This window comes from Crocodylus siamensis, chromosome 6, assembly GCF_052110815.1.
Source record: "Crocodylus siamensis isolate JL-2025a chromosome 6, ASM5211081v1, whole genome shotgun sequence".
Classification (NCBI taxonomy): domain Eukaryota; kingdom Metazoa; phylum Chordata; order Crocodylia; family Crocodylidae; genus Crocodylus; species Crocodylus siamensis.
The window spans coordinates 6,138,278-6,158,429 of NC_143400.1; the positions used below are offsets into that span (position 1 = coordinate 6,138,278).

Here is a 20,152-nt window from a genome sequence, read left to right on the forward strand (position 1 = left end):
TAGACCATGCGAGCTGGAAGGGACCGCGGGAGATCACATCTCAACAACCCCCTGCTCAAACAGGACCGCTTCTTGGCCTCTCGTGGGCTCAGTTCAAGCATAGTCCTATGCTTACCTGGCAAGGGAAACACCGTGACCACTGAAGCAGTCTTCCTAGCTACACCCGGGCAAGACCGCTCTCCTTGGCATGGAGATAGTACCTGCCCAGTAATGTTCTCCCACTTAGCTGCTGGAGTGGGAAGGTCTTGGCTTTATGCCCACTTTATGGAAAGGGGCGATTCCTAGCTTGCTCCTGGGGTCTTATGGCTAAGGGGAAGAGAAACTCAGGGGCATCCAAGCCCTCAAGCTTGGGCCTGCAAGTAGGATGCCCGCCAAAGGATTTGGAAACATCTGAAGCCCCAGATGGGGGTGGAGGCTGTTTGCTGGTAGTAGGACCACTTATGGTTCTGGACTGACTCGCAGATTTGGAATTTGTTTTGGCTAATTTGGCTTGGAATATGGAAAACATAAGGAAAAAAACCCTGCTGAAACAGGGCCATCCTCAGCTAGATCATCCCAGCCAAGGCTTTGTCTAGCCAGGTCTTAAAGACCTTCAAGGATGGAGACTCCACCTCTCTGGGTAACCTGTTCCAGTATTTTACTACTCTCCTGGTGAGAAAGTGTTTCCTAATATCCAACCGCAACTTCCCTTGTTGCAACTTGAGCCCATTGCTCCTTGTATCATCTGCCACCACTGAGAACACTCCAGCTCCGTCCTCTTTGGACCCACCCTGCAGGGAGTTGAAGGCTGCTATTAAATCCTGCCTCAGTCTTTTCTTCAGACTAAATCAGCCCAGTTCCCTCAGCCTCTCCTCACAAGTCCTGCCCCCGGTCCCCAAACCATTTTCATTGCCCTTCACTAGACTCTTTCCAATGTGTCCACATCTTTTCTGTAGTGGGGGGCCCACAACTGGACGCAGGACTCCAGATGTGGCCTCCCCAGTGCTGAATAAAGGGGAAGAATTGCTGCCCTCGATCTGCAGGCAACACTCCTACCAGTGCAGCCCAGTATCCCGTTAGCCTTCGTGGCAACAAGGGCACACTGCTGGCTCATATCCATCTTACTGTCCACTGTCACCCCCAGCTCCTTTTCTGCAGAGCTGCTGCCCAGCCAGTCATCTCCCAGCCTGTACTGGTGCATGGGATTGTTTCACCCTAAGTGCAGGACTTTGCACTTGTCCTTGTTGAACCTCATGAGATTTCTTTTGGTCCAGTCCTCCAATTTGTTGAGGTCTCATCATGGTCCCAGGAACTTGGAGGGCAGTTGCAGTCTGGCATGTGCAGCCTGTGCCCTTCCCCCTGGATGCCAGCTCTGTGCCTCCAGAGCTGATGCAGCCACTTTGCCCAGAGCTGGCGCTGGTAGCTGCCATTCCTCTGGGAAGCAGCATGCTTACATGAGTCTTGCAGCATGGGAGCTCTTGAGCTGGGACCCACATGGCTCTGTGGCTCATGGCACTTGCAGTCTGTGCAGACAAGACAGACATGGGTCTTCAGTGAGGGGAAGCAAGTTGCTCATGCCTGAGCCCCAGGTCTCAGGGTAATCTTAAATCTACCCCCTTTTAGCTGTGGCAGGGAGACAAGTGGCAGGGGATAAGAGGCCAGACCCCAACTCTTGTCCCCCTGGCTGCCCCCCTTCACTGCTGCACCCTGTCCACCTGCCACAGCAGCTCTGTGGCACATGGCTGGGCTGGCAGAGCCACATGAGAGATGTGCTGCTCTCCCAGGCTGCGGTCAGAGCCCGAGCAGCAGGGAGCTGCCCATTTCTCCAGGGTTTCGCCCCACCGGGATACGCTTAGGAGTTCTCGGCCGAGCCCTCACCCTGTGCCTGGGACCCGCTCACCCCAGAGGGAGGAGCGGAAACTGCTGCCTGGAGGGAAGCTCCTGGCAAAGGCAGGGATGGCTCAAGGCTCTGGGGCAGTTGGTGGTAGATGCCATGGAGGCGTCAAGAGGCTGGGAGAAGGGCAAGGAGTGGGCAGCAGATGGGCATCAGCACCCACCATTTCAAGCAAGCACCAGCTTTGGGGACCACTATTGTGGGGGAGGCAGCTTTGGGCTGGAGGTCTCACTCATCACCCCATCCCCCCCATGAGAGACCATGACAGTCACCCACTCCCTTTTGTGGCAGGGGATGTCACTGGGGGGAGGTCTGCAGTGCACCCCCTCCCTTGGGGCACATGGGTCGGGGGCTCTGCAAACTCCCAGGGCTTCTATAAAGGACGACGGGGGGGGGTGGAGTCAGCACTCCTGGACCCCTGCCAGCGCCCCTGCAAGCATTACCACGTGCCTCCGCAGGGAGGGAAGCGGAGACTACATCCCCCATCATGCCCCGGGGGCTAGTTCCGGGGCGCGTTACGTACCCCCACGCCGGGCTGTGGCTAGTGCTATCGCCTCCTCGCGTGACGTCAGATCCCTCCGCCGGCGACGCTCAAATAGTCCGTCCCTTCCGCAGGGGCACGAAGGGCCCACCCCACCCCCATTTCTCCGCAGCGGCTCGTGTGTGTCTGTGTGTCCGGGGGTGTCCTTACTTGGGGGGAGCGCGGGGGGCTCTGGAGGACAGCGGAGGGATTCCAGGGACCCGAGGAGAGTATATAAGAGGCGCGGTGCGCCGGCCGGATCTCCTTTTGTCTCCTCGGCGGCAAGATGGTGGGTAGCGGTGCCGGGCGGGGGGAGCCACGGGGCCGGGAGGCACGTGGGGCGGGGGCGGGTCGCGGGGGGTGACATGGGGGTGTGGGGGAGACCCCCCGCTCCTGACCCCCTCCCCCGCAGACGCGGAAGAGGCGCAACAACGGGCGCGCCAAGAAGGGGCGCGGGCACGTGCAGCCGATCCGCTGCACCAACTGCGCGCGCTGCGTGCCCAAGGACAAGGCCATCAAGAAGTTCGTCATCCGCAACATCGTGGAGGCCGCGGCCGTGCGGGACATCTCCGAGGCCTCCGTCTTCGACTGTGAGTGCGGGAGGCTGCTGCTTCTTCCTGCTCCGGTCTTCCCTCCACCGCAGAAAGAGCAGCGGGTCTCCTGCTCGGCTTCCTCCCCTGGGCCCCCCTCTCCACTCTGCTTTCTGCTCCCTCCCCTGGTCTGCCACTCTGCTTGCTGCTCCCTTCCAGATCAGGCAGAAGAGGAAAGAAGAGCAGCAGATCTGCTTTGCTTCCTGCTCTGCCCCTGTCCCCTTCTTCCTGATCACTGCTCTGCTTTTCTGCGCCTGTTCTGCTGCTCTGCTTTCTACTCCCTGTCCTGATCAGGCAAGGAGTAGAAGCTAAGAGCAGCAGATTCCTGCTCTGCTTTCTTCTCTGGCCCCACTTTCTGATCCACCCCCTCCTCCATCGTGATAGGGGCTCTGTGCTCCATTCTCATTATGCTTTCTGCTCCCTGCCCTTGCCTCCCTTTTTCCATCTCTTTGGTGAGATGCTGGGGGGCACCTGAGGCTGGGTACAGAGCAGAAAGAAGAGCAGGAGGTCCCCTGCTGTGCTTCCTCCCCTAGGCCTCCTTCCTGGTCTTCCTTCTGCTCCCTGGCCTCCTGTCCTAATCAGGCAAGGAGTTGAAAGAAGAATAGCAGAACCCCTGCTCTGCTTCCTCCCCCAGGCTGCCTTCCTGATCTGTTTTCTGCTCCCTGCCCTGGGCTCCTTCCCTGATCAGGCAGGGAGCAGAATGAAGAGCAGAAGATCTGCTGTGGGCCCCTTCCCTGATACGCTTTCTGCTCCCAGCCCTGCTCCACTTCCTGTCCTGATCTGCTGCTCTGCTCCCTGCCCTGCTCTGCTCTGCCTTCTGCTTCCTCTGTGCATGGTGCAAAATCAGAACTGGGGGTGGGGGCTGGGGCTCTTCTGCTCCCTGCTGCCTGTCTGGGGGAGGTGCCCACCTTACTAAATTGGGGGGGGGGTGTCTGGCTGGCTGCCTGCAGGCAAGCCAGGTGGGCTCTCACTGGGGAGGAGGATACCCTCACTGTCCCAGCAAGCCCCGCTCCTGCTTCATGGGGGCTCCCTGGGGTGCTGGGACGCATCCTAGAGGGAGGGTGCAATGCTGGGGGGCTGGGGTATGAGGAGTGACACCCCCTCCTCTCCCCTCCAGCATACGTGCTGCCCAAGCTCTATGTGAAGCTGCACTACTGCGTCAGCTGTGCCATCCACAGCAAGGTGGTAAGGAACCGCTCCCGCGAGGCCCGCAAGGACCGCACACCCCCGCCCCGCTTCCGTCCCGCGGTAAGTGGTGCTTGCAGGCTGGGGGGGCAGCTGGGCTGGGGGTGGGAAGGGGGTGATGTACCCTGGGGCCTCTGCTGCTCTGTCCAGGTGGTCCTAGGTGCTGCCAGGCTCTGTCTAACCTTTATCCTCCGCTTTCTCTCACAGGGTGCTGCCCCCCGCCCCCCACCCAAGCCCATGTAAGGAGTTGGAGATGGAGACCTAGTGTGGATGAATAAATGAGTTACACTTCATGTCTGTGTGTGTGTGCCTGTGTGGGTGCAGGGGCTGAGCCCCCTCCTCGGGTGGGGCTGGGCAGGAAGGGCGGGGGGAGGAGGCTATTGCATCCCACCTCTTGCAGAGCAGCCCTGGGCCAAGCTCAGGCCTGATGTCCTCCTGGGGGCTGCAGGGCCCAGTGTGGCTTGCTTTCCGTAGCACTGTGGGGGGCAGGTTCGGGGCTCCAGCTCCTCTTGCGGGGGGGAGGCTGAGTGCCGCCTGCGGCCTCGGGGTGCGGTCCGGTTCCCTGCTTCCAGCCTCCCGGTGCCCTGTGCCACGGCCGGGCTGCAGCGGCGCTGAGCGGCCACCAGGGGGCGCCTGGCCGAGACCGTGGGTTCGAGTCCTCAGGGCTCCGGGTGGGGGGGTGGTTACCGGGAGCTCTGGCCGGCCCCGCGTGCCGCGGCCTGAGGTCAGTGCGGGGGGCTGCGGCCCCGGGCGTCATCTCCCGCTCCTGACTGTGCCCATTGTTCCGCCACCCACTGCCGAGGCTGCGCATGCCAAGCCCGTGCCCCCGCCGGCTCCGGGGCCCCGGGAGGGAGGCAGGGCCCGTGGGGCTGGGACCTGCGCGCTCCCAGCCCCCAAGGCGACTCGCTTTTACCTGGTGCTGGGCTGCCCCCACGCCGGCCACCCGCCCTACTGCGGGCCGCGGCCCGGGGGGACGATCCCAGCCCCGCGTTCCTGCGCGCCGGGGCGGGTCCCCCGCGCCCCGATTGGCTGCGGGCGGCAGCCAATGAGCGCCGGGGGGAGCGACTCCTTGAATGAAGCGTGTGTAAGTCGGCCGGGTGTCCGCTCCGGGCCGAGCCGAACCGCGCCGGGCCATGCGGGTCACCGCGCTCCCCCTGCTCCCGCTCCTCCTCGGCCTCGGCCTCGGCCGGGGCCCGGCCCCCAGCGCAGCGCAAGCAGGTGGGTCCCGATCCCGGGAATCCCGACCCCAGGATCCCCCCCCCCCCCGGGCCCTGGGCAGTGCGGGACCCCCGAGGCGGGTGCCCGGAGCCCGGCGCGGCCCCGCCGCCTGCACCTGCTCGGCCCCGGCTGCGCGTGTGGCGGGATCGGTCCCCTCCTGGGACCCCCCGGAGCGGGGCAGAGCCGCAACCCGCCCCCCCCCGCGCCCCGGAGCCGCTGGCCCCCGAGCCAGCCCCGGGAACCGGCCGCGGGTCCGTCCTGGGGGACGGGGTCAACGCCTCGGCCCCCGCCGCCTGCCTCAGTTTCCCCGGGTTAATGTTTACGGGACGCGGGGACTTTGGACCGGGAGCGGAGCTCCTTATCGCGGCCGCGGGGCCTCACCCGCGCCGCTCCCAGCCCAGGAGCGCGGCCGGCCCGGGGGGGGCCCCCTTCCCCCCCCGCCGGCCCCGGACCGGGCTCCTCCCGGGGGGGCCGCACCTGTGCCCCCCGCGCAGCTGCGGCGCTAAGTTTAGGCCCCGGCTGGAGCGGGCCCGGCCCCGCCCCGCACCTGCCGCCGCCCCGCACCGGGCTCCGCCGGGGCGTGCGCGTGCCCCCGTGCCCGTCCGGGGGTCCCCGCCCGAGCGGGCGTGCGCCCCGGGCTGTGCGTGTGCGCGCGCGTGTCCTGGTGTCTCTCCACGTGCGTGTCCGCGCTTTCGCACTCCCCCCGTGCACCTGCGCGTGTCTCGGCACGGGGGAGAAGCGGAGCCGCCGGGCGCGTGTGCCCGTGTGTACGTGTGGGTACGTGTGTGGTTTGTCCCGGTGCGGGCGCGGCCGTTGCGGGGCGTGGCGGGGTCACGGCCAAGGGCGGCTCCCCCCCCCCCCGGGCACCGCGCGGGTCCCGGGGCAAACTGAGGCACGCAGCGCTCCGGCCGGCCCCCGCCCCCCCCGGCCCCGCTCTGTGGCGCTTTGTTCGCGGCCGGAGCCGGCACAACCGGGCCATTGTGCGGCCGGGCCGGGGGGGCGGGGGTCGCGACCCCCTGCCCGGGGCGGTTGCGGCTCCCCCTCCCCGCAGCCCAGCCCGGGAATGCGGGGGGAGCCGGGAGGCCTGGGATCTATTCCTAGCCGGGGGCGGGGGGCGGCTGCTATTTCTAGCTGGGGGGGGCTGGCCTTCTCCGTTCCTCTTTTCCGTCTGGGAGGGGAGTGGGGACTAGTGGTTAAGGGGGGGTACCGGGCCCCTGGGCTCGGGCTCCTCTCCCGCCGCCTCGCTGCCTCAGTTTCCCCCTTAAGCAGCGGCTCCCTCTGCTCCCCTCCCCCGTGCCGCCGCCCCCATCCCCCAGACCCAGCCGGGGTCGGCCGCATGCCGCGGATACCAGGCGGGTTCCCTGCGTGCCTCCCCGCCGGCCGGCTGCGGCCGGGAGTGAGGGGCACCGGCGGGGCAGAGGGAGGCTGCAGGGCGGCAGCGTGGGGCGCCCAAGGCGGGGGAGCTGCAGCCTGTGGCCCCAGCAGGAGGCGGGAATCCCACCCGTGCCTCTCACCGCCCAGGCCCTGCCGCGTCCCGGTGCTGGGAGGAGAGCCCAGGCGTCCGAGCACCCCCCTTGTCCCTCTGTGACTCAGCCTGTCACCGCCTGTCCGAGCTGGGGGGTCCCTCCCCCTAGTCCCCCTGTTGTAGCTGCCCACAGTGCGGGGGGGCGGTCCTGGGCCTGCTCCAGCCAAGCAGGATTGGGGCCACCCCCATGCGATGAGGTCCCCGTTCTCAGGGGAGGTGGGGGGCTTTTATCTGAGCCCGGCACAGACAAAGGGCCCATTTAGACCCCCCCCCCAGTGACTCACGTCTGGCCTGAGTTGAGGTGGGGGGGTCTGGCCCGGGGCTTATCGGGCAGGAAGGGGCGGGGGGGCAGTCTGGGCCAGGGCCAGGGTGGGGGGAGCGGATGCCCCCCCCACCCCCTGCCCACATAATCGTCCCATTGTGAGCCTGGGACTTGCCCAGGGCCAGGCCCCCCCTGCCCCCCCAGCCTGCACAAAGCAGCCCCTGTGCCCCTGTGGGTGGGGGGGAACCCAGGCGTCCGGGGGTGGCGCAGCTCAGCCCCTGCCACCGACCCCTGGGACCCAAGTGTCTTGCCTTTTGCCCCCTCCCCAGGCCCAGATAGACCCCAGGCATCCTGCCCCCCCCAGCTGCGAGTGAACCAGGCGTCCGGGCGGGGCCCTGTTTGTTCGTACCCAAGAACCGCCCCGGCCGGTTTGTCCTGCCCCGGGCGTGGGGGGGCAGTGCCAGGGCCCCTGCAGGGGGGTAACAATGAGGTCATTGTGTGTGGGGGCACCTGTTTACCATTGGTGGGGGGAGGGGACAGGTGTCAGACGGGGGGGTCCTGCCTGGTATATCCCAGCCCCCCGGTCCGGACCTCCCAACACCTCCCCCACCCCGTGCCCCTGCCCTGGCACTGACCATGACTGTGCCCATGTGCGCAGTGTGTGCGGGGACGCTGAACGGGCTGAGTGTGACGGGCGACGCGCAGCACCAGTACCAGACGCTGCAGCGCATGTACAACCACTGCGAGATCGTGCTGGGCAACCTGGAGATCGTGCTCATTGACCAGCACCATGACCTCTCCTTCCTGCAGGTGTGGTGCTGCGTGTGTGCGTGTGCGTGCAAGCATGTGTGCAGGGCAGCATGTGCATGTGTAGGGGCCTCCGAGTGTGTGCAAGTGGGGGTATGAGGACATGTGTGTGTGCCTGCAAACACAGGTGGGTGTGAACATGAGCCTGGGTGTGAGTGTGTGTGAATCGGCATATGCCTTTGTGAGTCCCTGAGTGTAGCTGGAAACATGGGGCGAGGGGTGTGTGACTGTGAGCTGGGTGTCAGCATATGTGGGTGTGCAAGGATATGCATGTATATGGCTTCAAACACGTGTAGGTGTGAGCATAAGCCTGGGTGTGAGCACATGAGGGTGTGGATAGGTATGCAAGGGGATGCGTGTGTCTGTGAGTGTGGCTATGAACACATGGGTGTAAGTGTGAGCATGAGCCTAAGCGTAAGCATGTTGGCGTGCAAGGACATGCGTGTGCATGGCTGCAAACACGTGGGTGTGAGCATAAGCCTGGGTGAGTGAGCATGTGGGTGTGCAAAGACATGCATGTGTGTCCACGAGCATGGCTATGAACACACATGGGTCTGAGCACCTCAGCCTGCAAGGACGTGTGTGTGTGCAAACACACGTACATGTCAGCATAAGCCTGGGAGTAAGCACGTGTGCATGCAAGGATGCACATGTGGCTGTGCATACGTGTGGGGTGAGCCCCTTGGCCTGCAAGGACAAACCCGTGTACATCCCTGAGCACGGCTGCAAACATGGGTGGACGTGCAGGAGTGTAAGGATGCACGCGTGCGTGGCCCCTGACTCGCCCCGCCCATGCAGACCATCCGGGAGGTGACGGGCTACGTGCTGGTGGCCATGAATGAGGTGGAGACGCTGCCGCTGCACAGCCTGCGCGTGGTGCGCGGGACCCAGTTATACGATGACAAGTACGCGCTCTTCGTGCTGCTCAACTACCAGCCCGACGCCAGCCAGGCCCTGCAGCGCCTCGGCCTGCACCAGCTCACTGGTGAGAGCCCCACCGTGCGGGGCAGGGTAGGGGGGTGCCCCTAGGAGGACTCCCGGCTGATCCCCTGCAGGTGGGGGGGGCACCTGGCCCAGCGTCTGGCTAGGTAGCAAAGCGCTCTGGGATACCAGAGGACCACTCCCTGTGTTCAGCCCTGCCCATGTGACCTAGGTGTGGGGGGACCCCAAAGCAGGGCAAGGCCGTGGCCTCATTGCAGGGTGTGGAGGTCCCAAGCCAGACCCGTGGGGGGGAGCCCAGCCTTGGTCACAGGAGGGTCCAGGGGTCTGCTGGCCCCTGCTTAGCCCTGAGCTTGCAAAGCACTCTGGGATGCTGGGGGACTGCTCCCCTTGTTCAACCCTGGGCAAGGTCATGGCCTCGGAGGGGGTGGAAGCTCCAACCAGACCTGTGGGGGGACCCTGGCCCAGGCTGGGGGGGTACTTGAGGCAGGTCCTGCGGGTGCCCATGCCGCCCCGGTGCCAGCGCCTGCCACCCGCAGAGATCCTGGCCGGGAGCGTCTATATCGAGAAGAATGAGCAGCTCTGCTACGTGGACACGGTTGAGTGGCGCGACATCATGCGGGACCCCCACGTGCTCCCTGTCGTGGGCAACAACAACCACAACTGTGAGCGGGGTCCCCCTTCTGCTGCTCCCCCACCCCTGCCTCAGCTCTGGCTCCTGCCCCGGCTCGGGACTCCTCCCTTCTTTTCCTGCTACGGAGCAGGGGAGAGAACAGGGCCAGGGGTTGGGGAGGGGGCGGCCGGAGCCCGGACACCTGGGCTCGACCCCTGGTGCTGGGTGGGGAACCGGACCAGGGGTTGGCAAAGAGGAGCCCAGACACCTTGGTTCGACCCCTGGCACTGGGGTGGGGAATGGGGCTAGGGATGGTCTGGGTTCACTCTCTGGCTGAGGCTGGGGGCTTCTCTCCACCAGGCACCCCCTGCCACGAGAGCTGTGGAGGACACTGCTGGGGCCCTGGCCCTGAGGACTGCCAGAAACGTGGGTACCTGCCCGGGGAGGGTGGGAGGCAGCCAGGACAGGGGGTCTCAGGCTGTGCCCCCCCCATTAAGCCATCTGTTTCCCTTCACCAGTGACCAAGACCATCTGCGCCCCTCAGTGCAATGGGCGGTGCTTTGGGCAGGCGCCCAACGAGTGCTGCCATGACGAGTGTGCGGGCGGCTGCACCGCCCCCCGCCAGACCGACTGCTTCGTACGTACCCCCGCCTGGCTGTCCAGCTGCCTGTCCCTGTGTGTTTTGGGTTGGGGGGCGGGGGGCTGTCTGCCCCTGTGCCCTGTATTAAGCCCAAGGGTCTCTCTGCCCATCTGTGCCCAGGTGGGGGGGCTCTGTCTGCCTGTCCGTCCCTGTGCACAGAGTGGAGGGGGGTCTCTCTGACTGTCCTGGGTGAGGGGGGGAGGTGTGTCCATGCATCTGTCCTGGGGTCCCTAATCCCTCCCCCCTCCTCCCAGGCCTGCCGGCACTTCAACGACAGCGGGGCGTGCGTGCCCCTGTGCCCGCAACCGTTCCTCTATAACAAGGTGACCTCCCAGCTAGAGCCCAACCCCAACACCAAGTACCAGTATGGCAGCGTCTGCGTCAAGAGCTGCCCACGTGAGTCACAGGGCTGCCCCAGCTGGAGGGTGGGGGCAGATGGGGCCCGGCTGTGCAAAGGGTGGGTGTTGTAGCCATCTGGGGAAACTGAGGCACGGGGTCTGCAGGGGCACAGCTTGCCTGGGAGTCACCCAGGTAGAGCCGGGGGAGAACCCAAGTGTCGGGGCTGCTGGCTCTGACCGCTGGACCCCACTCCCCCCACAGACAATTTCGTGGTGGACGGGAGCTCCTGCGTCCGCACCTGCCCCTGCGACAAGATGGAGGTGGAGAAGAACGGGCTGCGGATCTGCGAGCCCTGCCCCGGGCTCTGCCCCAAGGGTAGGGGGTCGGGAAGGCGGGCAGGGAGTTTCGGGGCATGGGGGTGAGGATGGGATGGGGCAGAGAGAACCCGGGCATCTGGGCTGCCCGCGCAGGCTGGGCAAGCAGGCCCCAGGGCGCAGCGCAGAGGGGCAGGGGCAGGGAGCGGGGGGGTCTCAGGGGTGCCACTCATGCCCGTTGTCCCCCAGCCTGCGAGGGGACGGGTGCGGGCAGCCGGCACCAGACGGTGGATTCCAGCAATATCGACACCTTTGTCAACTGCACCAAGATCCTGGGCAACCTCGACTTCCTCGTCACCGGGCTCAACGGGTGAGGCCCATGGTCCACCCCCCCCACCCCCCAAATGCAGCTGGTGCTGGGGTGGGGCCCAGCCAGACTGTGCCCAACTGATGGGGGTGTTCCCAGCCATGGGTGGGGGGGTCTCCATATCCCCAGGAGGGAGGGGGGGCTCAGCTTGGGACCCTCCCCCAATTTGTGGTGCTCCTGGCAGGGACCCCTGGCACAACATCTCAGCCCTGGACCCCGAGAAGCTGAAGGTCTTCCGGACGGTGCGGGAGATCACTGGTGAGCCAGGGGGTGTGAGGCCCCCATGACCTGGGGGGGTGCCGGGCTGGGGGGTCCCCGGGGTGCTCTGACCCCTCCCTGCAATCCCCCAGGTTACCTGAACATCCAGTCATGGCCCCCGCACATGAACAACTTCAGCGTCTTCTCCAATCTGGTCACCATTGGCGGCCGCAGCCTCTACAAGTGAGTGGGAAGCTGGGGGGACCCCCCCCATCCCTGATGGAGGTGCTGTGGGGGGCTCCCATGCCGGACCTTGTTCCCAGGCACGGGGGGCCGGACTGGCTGGGGGTGGGAACCCAGGCGTCCGGGCGAGCACTGACCCTGTGCCCGCTGCAGCCGGGGCTTCTCGCTGCTGATCATGAAGAACAAGAACGTGACAGCGCTGGGGCTGCAGGCGCTGCGCGAGGTCAGCGCCGGGCGCGTCTACATCTCCGACAACCGGCGCCTCTGTTACCTGCACAACCTCAACTGGACCCGGCTCTCGCGGAGCCGCCAGGACCTGGAAATTCGTGCTAACCGGCTCCCTGCCAAGTGCCGTGAGTGCACCAGGCTGGGCCATATGCTGGGCTCCTATCGTGGCTTGGGGCAGCGGGGTGGAGCAGGGAGCCCAAACCCCTGGGTTTTCTCCCCAGCCTGGGAAGGAACGGGCTGGTGGGGTTAGACCTGGGAGCCTAGACACCAGGTTGTGTCCTGGCTCAGGGGAGGGGGTTGGAGCAGGGCACCCGGGTGCCTGGGCGCCACAGAGCAATGCCAGTGCTAACACCCGGTCCCTGCAGAGCAAGAGGGGAAGGTGTGTGACCCGCTGTGCTCCAGCGATGGGTGCTGGGGGCCTGGCCCGGACCAGTGCCTGTCCTGCTTCAACTACAGCCGGGCTGGGGTCTGTGTGCCCACCTGCCACTTCCTGCAGGGGTGAGTGTGGGTGGGGGGTGGGGAGCAGAGACCCGGGATTGCGGGGTGGTGAGCTGGGCATGAGCTGGGCTGTGAGGGGGTGGGTCCTGGTGGGGAGCTGGTCTCTCCCTGCCCCACCGATGATTCCCCCTTCCCCCCCAGGGAGACCCGGGAGTTCGCCCAGGGGGGTGAGTGCCTCCCCTGCCACCCGGAGTGTGCCCCCATTGACGGTGGCCTCACCTGCAACGGCTCGGTACAGCCCTGATCCTGGTCCCCTGCCTGGGGACGGGGGGCGGGGGTTGTAGGGGCCCCAATCCTGCCCTGATCCATGGGCACCAGCTGGCTTCAAGTGGGGGGTGGAGGGACCCCTATCCGGGCCTGATCCTGGGTGAGGGTGGGCGCAGGAGCGTGTGGAGGAGTGGGGTCCAGCCGCCCCCCATGACGCAGTGCCACCTGCAGGGAGCTGACGCCTGCATGCGCTGTGCCCGGCGCCGGGACGGGTCGCACTGTGTGGGCACCTGCCCCCAGGGGCTGCTGGGCGAGCGCGGCCCCATCTACAAGTTCCCCGACACCCGCAATGAGTGCCGGCCCTGCCATGAGAACTGCACCCGTGGGTGAGCCGGGGGTCATGGGTGAGGGCCAGGGAGCCCAGACGCCTGGGTTCTTCCTGGCTCTGCGGGCAGGGCCTGATCCTGCCCCTGCCCCGTCCTGGGGAGAAGGGGAAGCGCCCTGATCAGCAGAGCCGAAGGGAACCCAAGAGTCCTTTCTGTGGGGGGCTTCTCCTACCCCCTGCCATGGTGGGGGGCACCTCCCAGCCTGTCCGCCTGTCTGCGGGGCTGACCAGCTGCGCCGTCTCCGGCAGGTGCACGGGGCCATTGCTGCAGGACTGCGTGGGGGAGCCCCTGCCCGTCACCAGGTACTGGGGCCGGGCCCTGCACCTGGGTCTGGTGCAATGTGGGGAGGGGGCTCAGGGGCTGGCCCAGGCTGGGCTGACCCCCCCACCCCATTCCCACCAGGCGGATGCCCACGGTGGTGGCAGCAGCAGTGGTGAGCAGCCTCTTCGTTGCCTGCTCCTGCCTCCTGCTCACGCTGCTCTACTGGCGTGGCAAGAAGATCCAAAAGAAGCGTGCGGTGCGGCGGTACCTGGAGCGTGCAGAGGTGAGATTTTCCCCCCCCCCAACACACTCCTTTGGGGCCCCTCACTCCCGGTCTGGAGCCTCCTGCCCCCCACAGCCTTGCCAGTGCCCCTCGCTCGTGACCCACAGACCCCTTGCTCCCAGCCCCCTACTGTCAGCCACAGCTTGCAGGAGGGGCTGGAGGGGGACTCGGGTGGGGGTCCCTGCAGAAGGGGTTGGAGCCACATGCATCCCCCCCACAGAGCCTGGAGCCCCTGGACCCCAGCGAGAAGGCCAACAAGGTGCTAGCTCGGATCTTCAAGGAGACGGAGCTGAAGAGGCTGAAGGTGCTGGGCTCGGGCGTCTTTGGCACCGTGCACAAGGTAAGGGGGGCAGGGACCCTGGCAGGGGAGGGGGCCAGACCAGCCCCATCTCCGGGCTCACCCCTGTCTCCCCGCCCCCGCAGGGCATCTGGATCCCCGAGGGCGACTCCATCAAGATCCCCGTCAGCATCAAGGTCATCCAGGACCGCAGCGGGCAGCAGACCTTCCATGCCGTCACCGACGTGAGCAACCCCTGAGCCCCTCTCCCCCGCCTGGGCGTGGGGGGGCTCTGGATGTGCAAGGGCTGTGGGGCAGGGGAAGGGAGGGGTCCCTGGGGCTGGGATGGGGGGTACAGTGAGCCCCCCCTGACTGCCCCCCCCACTCCCCACAGCACATGCTGGCTATGGGCAGCCTGGACCATGCCTACATCGTGCGGCTCCTCGGCATCTGCCCCGGGGCCCAGCTGCAGCTGGTGACGCAGCTGCTGCCCCTGGGCTCCCTGCTCGAGCATGTGCGCAAGAGCCGCCAGGCGCTGGGGCCGCAGCTGCTGCTCAACTGGTGCGTGCAGATCGCCAAGGTGAGGCCCTGCCTTGGCGCTGCAGCCCGCGTACACTAGGATGGGGCTGCGGGGACCCAGGGGTCGCGGCCAGTACCCCCTGGATCCATGCCCCCTGGCTTGGGGTGGGAGGAGCCTAAAGCAGTGAGGGCAGAGCTCCAATAGTATTACCCTGCCCCTGAAGGGGACCCAGGATCCATCCCTGGCAGTGGTGTCCCAGGAGGTGATGCCCCAGAGGTAGAGGTGGGTGGGAGGAGCCTAAAGAGGAAGAAGGTGGGGCCTCTGGCTGTGGGTGGAGCTCTGGCATCATAAGTCTGCCCCTGCAGGGGCCCTGTGTGGCCAGGCTGGGTCAGGCCAGGGTCCCCCTCCCCCTCAGGGTCCACCCCCCTGGGCAGTGATGCCCCACTTTGAGGGCATATGGGAGGAGCCTAAAGAGGGTGAGGGTGAGGGGTGGAGCTCTATCAGCATGACCCTGCCCCTGCAGTGTCCTTCTGGGCCAGAGGGGTTGGGGGGCCAGGCTGGGCCAGGCCAGGACCCTCCAGGATCTACCCCCCACCATGAATGTCCCCTGGATGGGGGACGGGTGGGAAGAGCCAAAAGGGGTGGGCATGGCTGGGTGGTGGGTACTCTGCCTGGGGGCGGAGCTCCAGTGTGACCCCGCCCCCAGGGCATGTACTACCTGGAGGAGCACCGCATGGTGCACCGCGGCCTGGCTGCCCGCAACGTGCTGCTCAAGTCCCCGAGCCAGGTGCAAGTGGCCGACTTCGGCATCGCCGACCTGCTGCCCCCAGGCGACTGCAAGCTCCTGGACAGCGAGACCAAGGTGGGAGCCCGGCTCGGCCCCCCCCCCGGCTGGCCCCGACCCCCCCCAGCCCGGCCTGACCTCCCTTGCCTTGCAGACCCCCATTAAATGGATGGCGCTGGAGAGCATCCACTTCGGGCGGTTCACGCACCAGAGCGATGTCTGGAGCTACGGTGGGTGCCCAACGCCCCCCCAGCCCCCACAGCTTGACCCACCCCCTTGCCCCCCGGCTGCGTCCTGACCTCCCATTGCCCTCGCAGGCGTCACGCTGTGGGAGATGATGACGTTTGGGGCCGAGCCCTACTCCGGGGTACGCCTGGCCGAGGTCCCCGACCTGCTGGAGAAGGGCGAGCGTCTGGCGCAGCCGCCTATCTGCACCATCGACGTCTACATGGTCATGGTGAAATGTGAGTCAGCGGCAGGGGCGTGGGCACGCGTGGCTGTATGGGCAGGGGCATGCGTGGCTGCGGGGGTCTGTTTGTGCACATGTGTCTGAGTGCATGGGCAGAGGGTGCAAGGTGTGTGCAGGGCTGTGCCAGTGTGCGCAGGCGTGTCTGTGTGCAGATGTGTGCCAGCATGCATCCACGTGTGCAATGTGCCTCTGCCTGTGTGTGCACGTATGTGCATGAGCGTCACGTTCACACTCGTACACGCGGGTGTGTCCTAGCTGTGGTTGCCACAGCCCTTGGCCCTGCTGGAGGAGAGAGGGGGGCTGTGGGTGGTCCCAGGCACCACCAGGCAGGGGTGGGGGATCCTGGGGGACCCCGATTCTGCCCGCAGCCCTTACCCCCTGGACTCTGCAGGCTGGATGGTGGATGAGAACGTGCGCCCCACTTTCAAGGAGCTGGCCAACGAGTTCACCCGCATGGCCCGCGACCCTCCCCGGTACCTCGTTATCAAGGTCAGCCCCCTCCCCTCTCCCTATGTACCCCTCACTGCCATGGGGGGGGTCCCCAGGCCCCCCCACCCCCATTAACCCCCCCCACCCCAGCAGAGGGAAAGTGGGCCGGTGCCGCTGGCCGAGCCCCCCGCCCTGAGCGACAAGGACCTGGACGAGGTGGAGACGCTGGAGCTGGAGGAGGAGGAGGACATGGAGCTGGGTGGCCTCTTTGGCCTCAGCACCGGGCAGTTGTCCCCCCGGCCACGGCCTGACAGTGCCCGGGTGAGACTCACAGCTCCCGCGCAGTTGGGGAGGGGGCACAGGCCGGGCCATGGGGGAGGCAGGGCCAGTGGGATGGTGCCACGGGTGAGAGGCCCTGGCCTCACCCCTGCCTCCCCCTACCCAGAGCCCCACAGTGCAGAGCCCTCCAGCCGGCTACATCCCCATGAACCAGACCAGCCTCAGTGCTGGCCGCCAGGTACCAGTGCCCCAGCTCTTGCCCGTCAGCGGCCATGGCTGTGGGGGCAGGGGGCTGTGGGCTGGGAGTGAGGGGCACCGGTGGGGCTGGGGGGCAGGAGACTGGGGCAACACTGCAGTCATTGGGGTTGGGGGGAGGTTTGATCTATCGCTGGGCAGCGAGGTTGGGGGGGCGGCCGCGGCGGCTGCCGGTGTCCTCCAGCCACGTCTCTTCTCCGCCAGGTCCGGGGTGTGCGGCGCTGCCGCCAGGCCTCGCTGGGCCGGACAGTGTCGGAGTCGTCGGAGGGCCGGGGCACAGCCTCTGAGTATGAGCTGGGCGAGGAGCCCGAGCTGGCGCTCGCACTGGCACAGCCAGGAGGGCTAGGTGGTGGCCCCCGCTCCCGGGGGGACAGTGCCTACTTGTCTCACCGCGGCAGCTCCCCGCGCCCTGACAGCCCCCCCGACAGTGAGGAGGATGCCAATGGCTATGTCATGCCCAATCGCTCCAGGCAGGGTAAGCCCCGTGCCCCACCCCACCCTGGGCACTGCTTCTGGGCTGAGCTGGCTGACTCCTGCCCCCCTCCCCCAGCTGGCTGACTCCTTCCCCCCAACCCCAATGGCTGCAGTGTTGCCCCAGTCTCCTGCCCCCCAGCCCCACCGGTGCCCCTCACTCCCAGCCCACAGCCCCCTGGCCAACTCGCCTCGCGTAGGGCCCGCTGGCTTTATGGCAGGCCGGGATTTCATAGATTTCATAGACATTAGGGCTGGAAGGGACCTCGGGAGATCATCGAGTCCAGCCCCCTGCCCAAAGGGCAGGAAGTCAGCTGGGGTCATAGGATCCCAGCAAGATAAGTATCCAATTTACTCTTGAAGGTGTTCAATGTAGGTGCTTGAACCACCTCCGCTGGCAGACTGCTCCAGACCTTGGGGGCTCGGACAGTAAAGAAATGCTTCCCTTATGTCCAGCCTGAAACGGTCTTGCAGGAGTTTGTGACCGTTCGACCTTGTCATCCCTTGGGGCGCTCTGGTGAACAAACGTTCCCCCAGATCCTGGTGGTCACCCTGATAAACTTGTAGGTGGCCATCAGATCACCCCTGAGCCTGCGCTTTTCCAGGCTAAAGAGTCCCGTGGCTCTCAGCCTGTCATTGTAAGATCTGTTTTCCTGACCTCTGATCATGCGCGTGGCTCTCCTCTGGACTCTCAAGCTTCTCCACATCCTTTTTGAATTGTGGAGCCCAAAACTGGACGCAGTACTCCAGCTGCGGCCTCACCAAGGCCGAGTACAAGGGCAGAATGACGTCCCGGGATTTGCTCGAGAAGCATCTATGGATGCACGCCAGCATTTTCGTCGCTTTACTAGCCGCAGCATCGCATTGCAGGCTCATGTTCATCTTGTGGTCAGTGATGACCCCCAAGTCTTTTTCTTCTGTAGTGCTAACCAACGTAGCACTGCCGAGCCTATAAGGGTGCTGCAGGTTTTTCCTCCCGAGGTGGAGAACCTTGCATTTTTCGGTGTTAAACACCATGAGGTTCTCGTCTGCCCATTTGCTGAGCTTGTCCAGGTCAGCCTGGATCACCCGCCTGTCTTCTGGCGTGGATGCTTTGCCCCAAAGTTTGGTGTCATCGGCGAACTTGGCCAGTCCACTCCTGACTCCAGTGTCCACATCGTTAATGAAGATGTTGAACAGGATGGGTCCCAGGACAGAGCCTTGAGGGACCCCACTGGTCACAGGTCACCACGATGAGTGACTGCCATCAATCACAACCCTCTTGGTTCCACCATGGAGCCAATTTCCCAGCCAGCGGATCGTGGTGGAGCCAAGGCCACAACTGGCCAGTTTGGCCAAGAGGTGATCATGGGATACCAGATCAAAAGCTTTTTTGAAGTCAAGGTATATGACATCAACCTCTTCTCCCTTGTCCAGGTGATAGGTCACCTGGTCATAGAAGGAAATGAGATTGGTCAAACAAGACCTACCCGCAATAAACCTGTGCTGGCTATTCCTTAGGATGTTAGCCTGGGCCAGTCCCTCAAGGATGGCCTCCTTAATAAACTTTTCTAAGATGGTGGGGTTTGAGGCTGGTCCCCTCCCTTACAGCCGCATTCTGCCCTACAGAGCACGCAGCTGGCCCACGGGCCCCGGAGGAGGAGGACGAGGCATACGAGTACATGAACCGGCCGCGGGCTGCACGCCCGGCTTCGCTGGATGAGCTGGGCTATGAGTACATGGAGCTGGGTTCGGAGATGAGCGCCTCCCTAGGCAGCCTGCCCACGCCCACGCCTGCGCCCGGCCCTGACGCCGACTACTCTTACATGAACCGCCCGCCCGTGCCAGATGACTACGCCGACATGCGTTCGGGCGACTCGGGCATTGCGCCAGGCTCCCCCCCAGACCAGGGCTATGAGGACATGGAGGCCATGCTGGGCCCTCCTGCTGGCTCCTGCCGCGGCTGCCTGACCCACCCTGGCCCCCCCAATGGCTTCCTGAAGCCCCTGCGGAGCCTGGAGGCCTCAGACTGTGCCTTCGACAACCCCGACTACTGGCACAGCCGGCTCTTCACCAAAGCCGACATCCCGCGCACCTAGGGAGCCCCCCGCCAGCCCCTGCAGTGTGGTGGAGGACCCCTGGGCTGGGACTAGTGGCTGGAGGCCGGGACTTGATGTCCTGGGTGGAGAAACCGCCTGGGGAGCCAGTAACCTGGGTCCCCTGGGCCAATCTCAGTCTCCTTGCCATGCCTCAGTTTCCCTGTCACCCTGGCCATGGGGGTCTGGCAGGGTAAGTAGGCACAGCTGGGCCCACAGGTGTGGGGGTGGATGCCCCTCTTCACATGGACCCCCTCCGAGCCTCACTCTGGATTGGTTGGGTCCCAAAAGCTGAGCTGTGCACGAAGTGGCACCATGGGGACGTCTGGCCCCTGGTCCCTACGTGCTGTAAACAACACTGGGCAGGGCTGGGCCTGGGTGCGGCCGCCCGCAAGAACCCAAGCGCCCTTTGCCATCCTCGCCAGACGCGTGGCCAGGCACTACGTGCCCAGGCTGGGAGAAGCTGCCTGGGGGAGGCGCCTGCCTGCTCCCTAGTGCTGGTAATGAAGCCGGCAGCCCTGTCTGCACAGGAGCAGCCCCTGCCCTGTGCGGCTCCGCGAGGGAGGTGCCTGGGCAGGCTCAGCAGGCAGCCGCGCCCTGGGCCTGTGGCGATTGCGACAGGCATGTGATGAAACTAGAGCCAGGGTGGGCGGCTTGGGGCAGCCAGGGCCCTGCGTAGGCCATGGCACGGGGCATGAGTCAGGCCGTTGCACGGTGAGATCATCCTCCCGCCCTGGGCACGGGATTTTGCCTGCCAGTTTTGGCCCCTGCCCATCTTTCTCAGCAACCGGAGGGGCTGGGCCACCGGCTCATGTGCTGAAGCCACAACCTTCACGGGACTTCACGAGCTGGGGCTTGAAGGAGCATGAGGCGGCTTTGCATGGGGGCAGGAGCAGGGGCCCTGGGTGCTCTGGGCCCAGCAGGCTGAGCTGGGAACCCCTCCCCGCAGTTGGATTCTGGCATTGATGGAGTTTTTAATTGTCTTGACTTTTAATAGGCAATAAAGTGAAAGGGACATGAATGGGCCTCGGTGTGTGGCACTGCCGGCCTCCAGCTGGAGTGGGGGAGTGCAGGGAACAAGGTGGAACTCAGCTGCT

General features: G+C 65.5%; 2 protein-coding genes across 5 annotated transcripts; both read left to right on the top strand.

The window, feature by feature from the left end:
* The first annotated feature begins 2,540 nt into the window (after positions 1 to 2,540).
* RPS26 (ribosomal protein S26) lies at positions 2,541 to 4,461 on the top strand. Its single transcript, XM_090051014.1, has 4 exons — positions 2,541 to 2,682; positions 2,806 to 2,983; positions 4,101 to 4,231; positions 4,376 to 4,461. The coding sequence occupies exons 1-4, from the start codon at positions 2,680 to 2,682 to the stop codon at positions 4,409 to 4,411; spliced, it is 348 nt and encodes a 115-aa protein (XP_089907140.1). The 5' UTR covers positions 2,541 to 2,679; the 3' UTR covers positions 4,412 to 4,461.
* A 776-nt stretch (positions 4,462 to 5,237) lies between these two features.
* Positions 5,238 to 20,070, top strand: ERBB3 (erb-b2 receptor tyrosine kinase 3). Of its 4 annotated transcripts, none has more exons than XM_090052650.1 (28): positions 5,238 to 5,386; positions 7,832 to 7,983; positions 8,779 to 8,965; positions 9,459 to 9,584; positions 9,893 to 9,958; positions 10,051 to 10,169; positions 10,427 to 10,568; positions 10,773 to 10,886; positions 11,075 to 11,195; positions 11,377 to 11,450; positions 11,543 to 11,633; positions 11,787 to 11,986; positions 12,227 to 12,359; positions 12,501 to 12,591; positions 12,798 to 12,952; positions 13,201 to 13,254; positions 13,355 to 13,496; positions 13,717 to 13,836; positions 13,920 to 14,018; positions 14,168 to 14,353; positions 15,000 to 15,155; positions 15,232 to 15,307; positions 15,395 to 15,541; positions 15,938 to 16,035; positions 16,126 to 16,296; positions 16,421 to 16,492; positions 16,714 to 16,984; positions 18,589 to 20,070. In XM_090052650.1, the coding sequence occupies exons 1-28, from the start codon at positions 5,302 to 5,304 to the stop codon at positions 19,056 to 19,058; spliced, it is 3,918 nt and encodes a 1,305-aa protein (XP_089908776.1). In that variant the 5' UTR covers positions 5,238 to 5,301; the 3' UTR covers positions 19,059 to 20,070. The 4 variants fall into 4 exon arrangements, with proteins under 4 accessions (XP_089908776.1, XP_089908777.1, XP_089908778.1 ...); XM_090052651.1 differs by having other exon boundaries at positions 16,129 to 16,296; XM_090052653.1 differs by lacking the exon at positions 5,238 to 5,386 and adding an exon at positions 5,938 to 6,163.
* Positions 20,071 to 20,152: the final 82 nt, after the last annotated feature.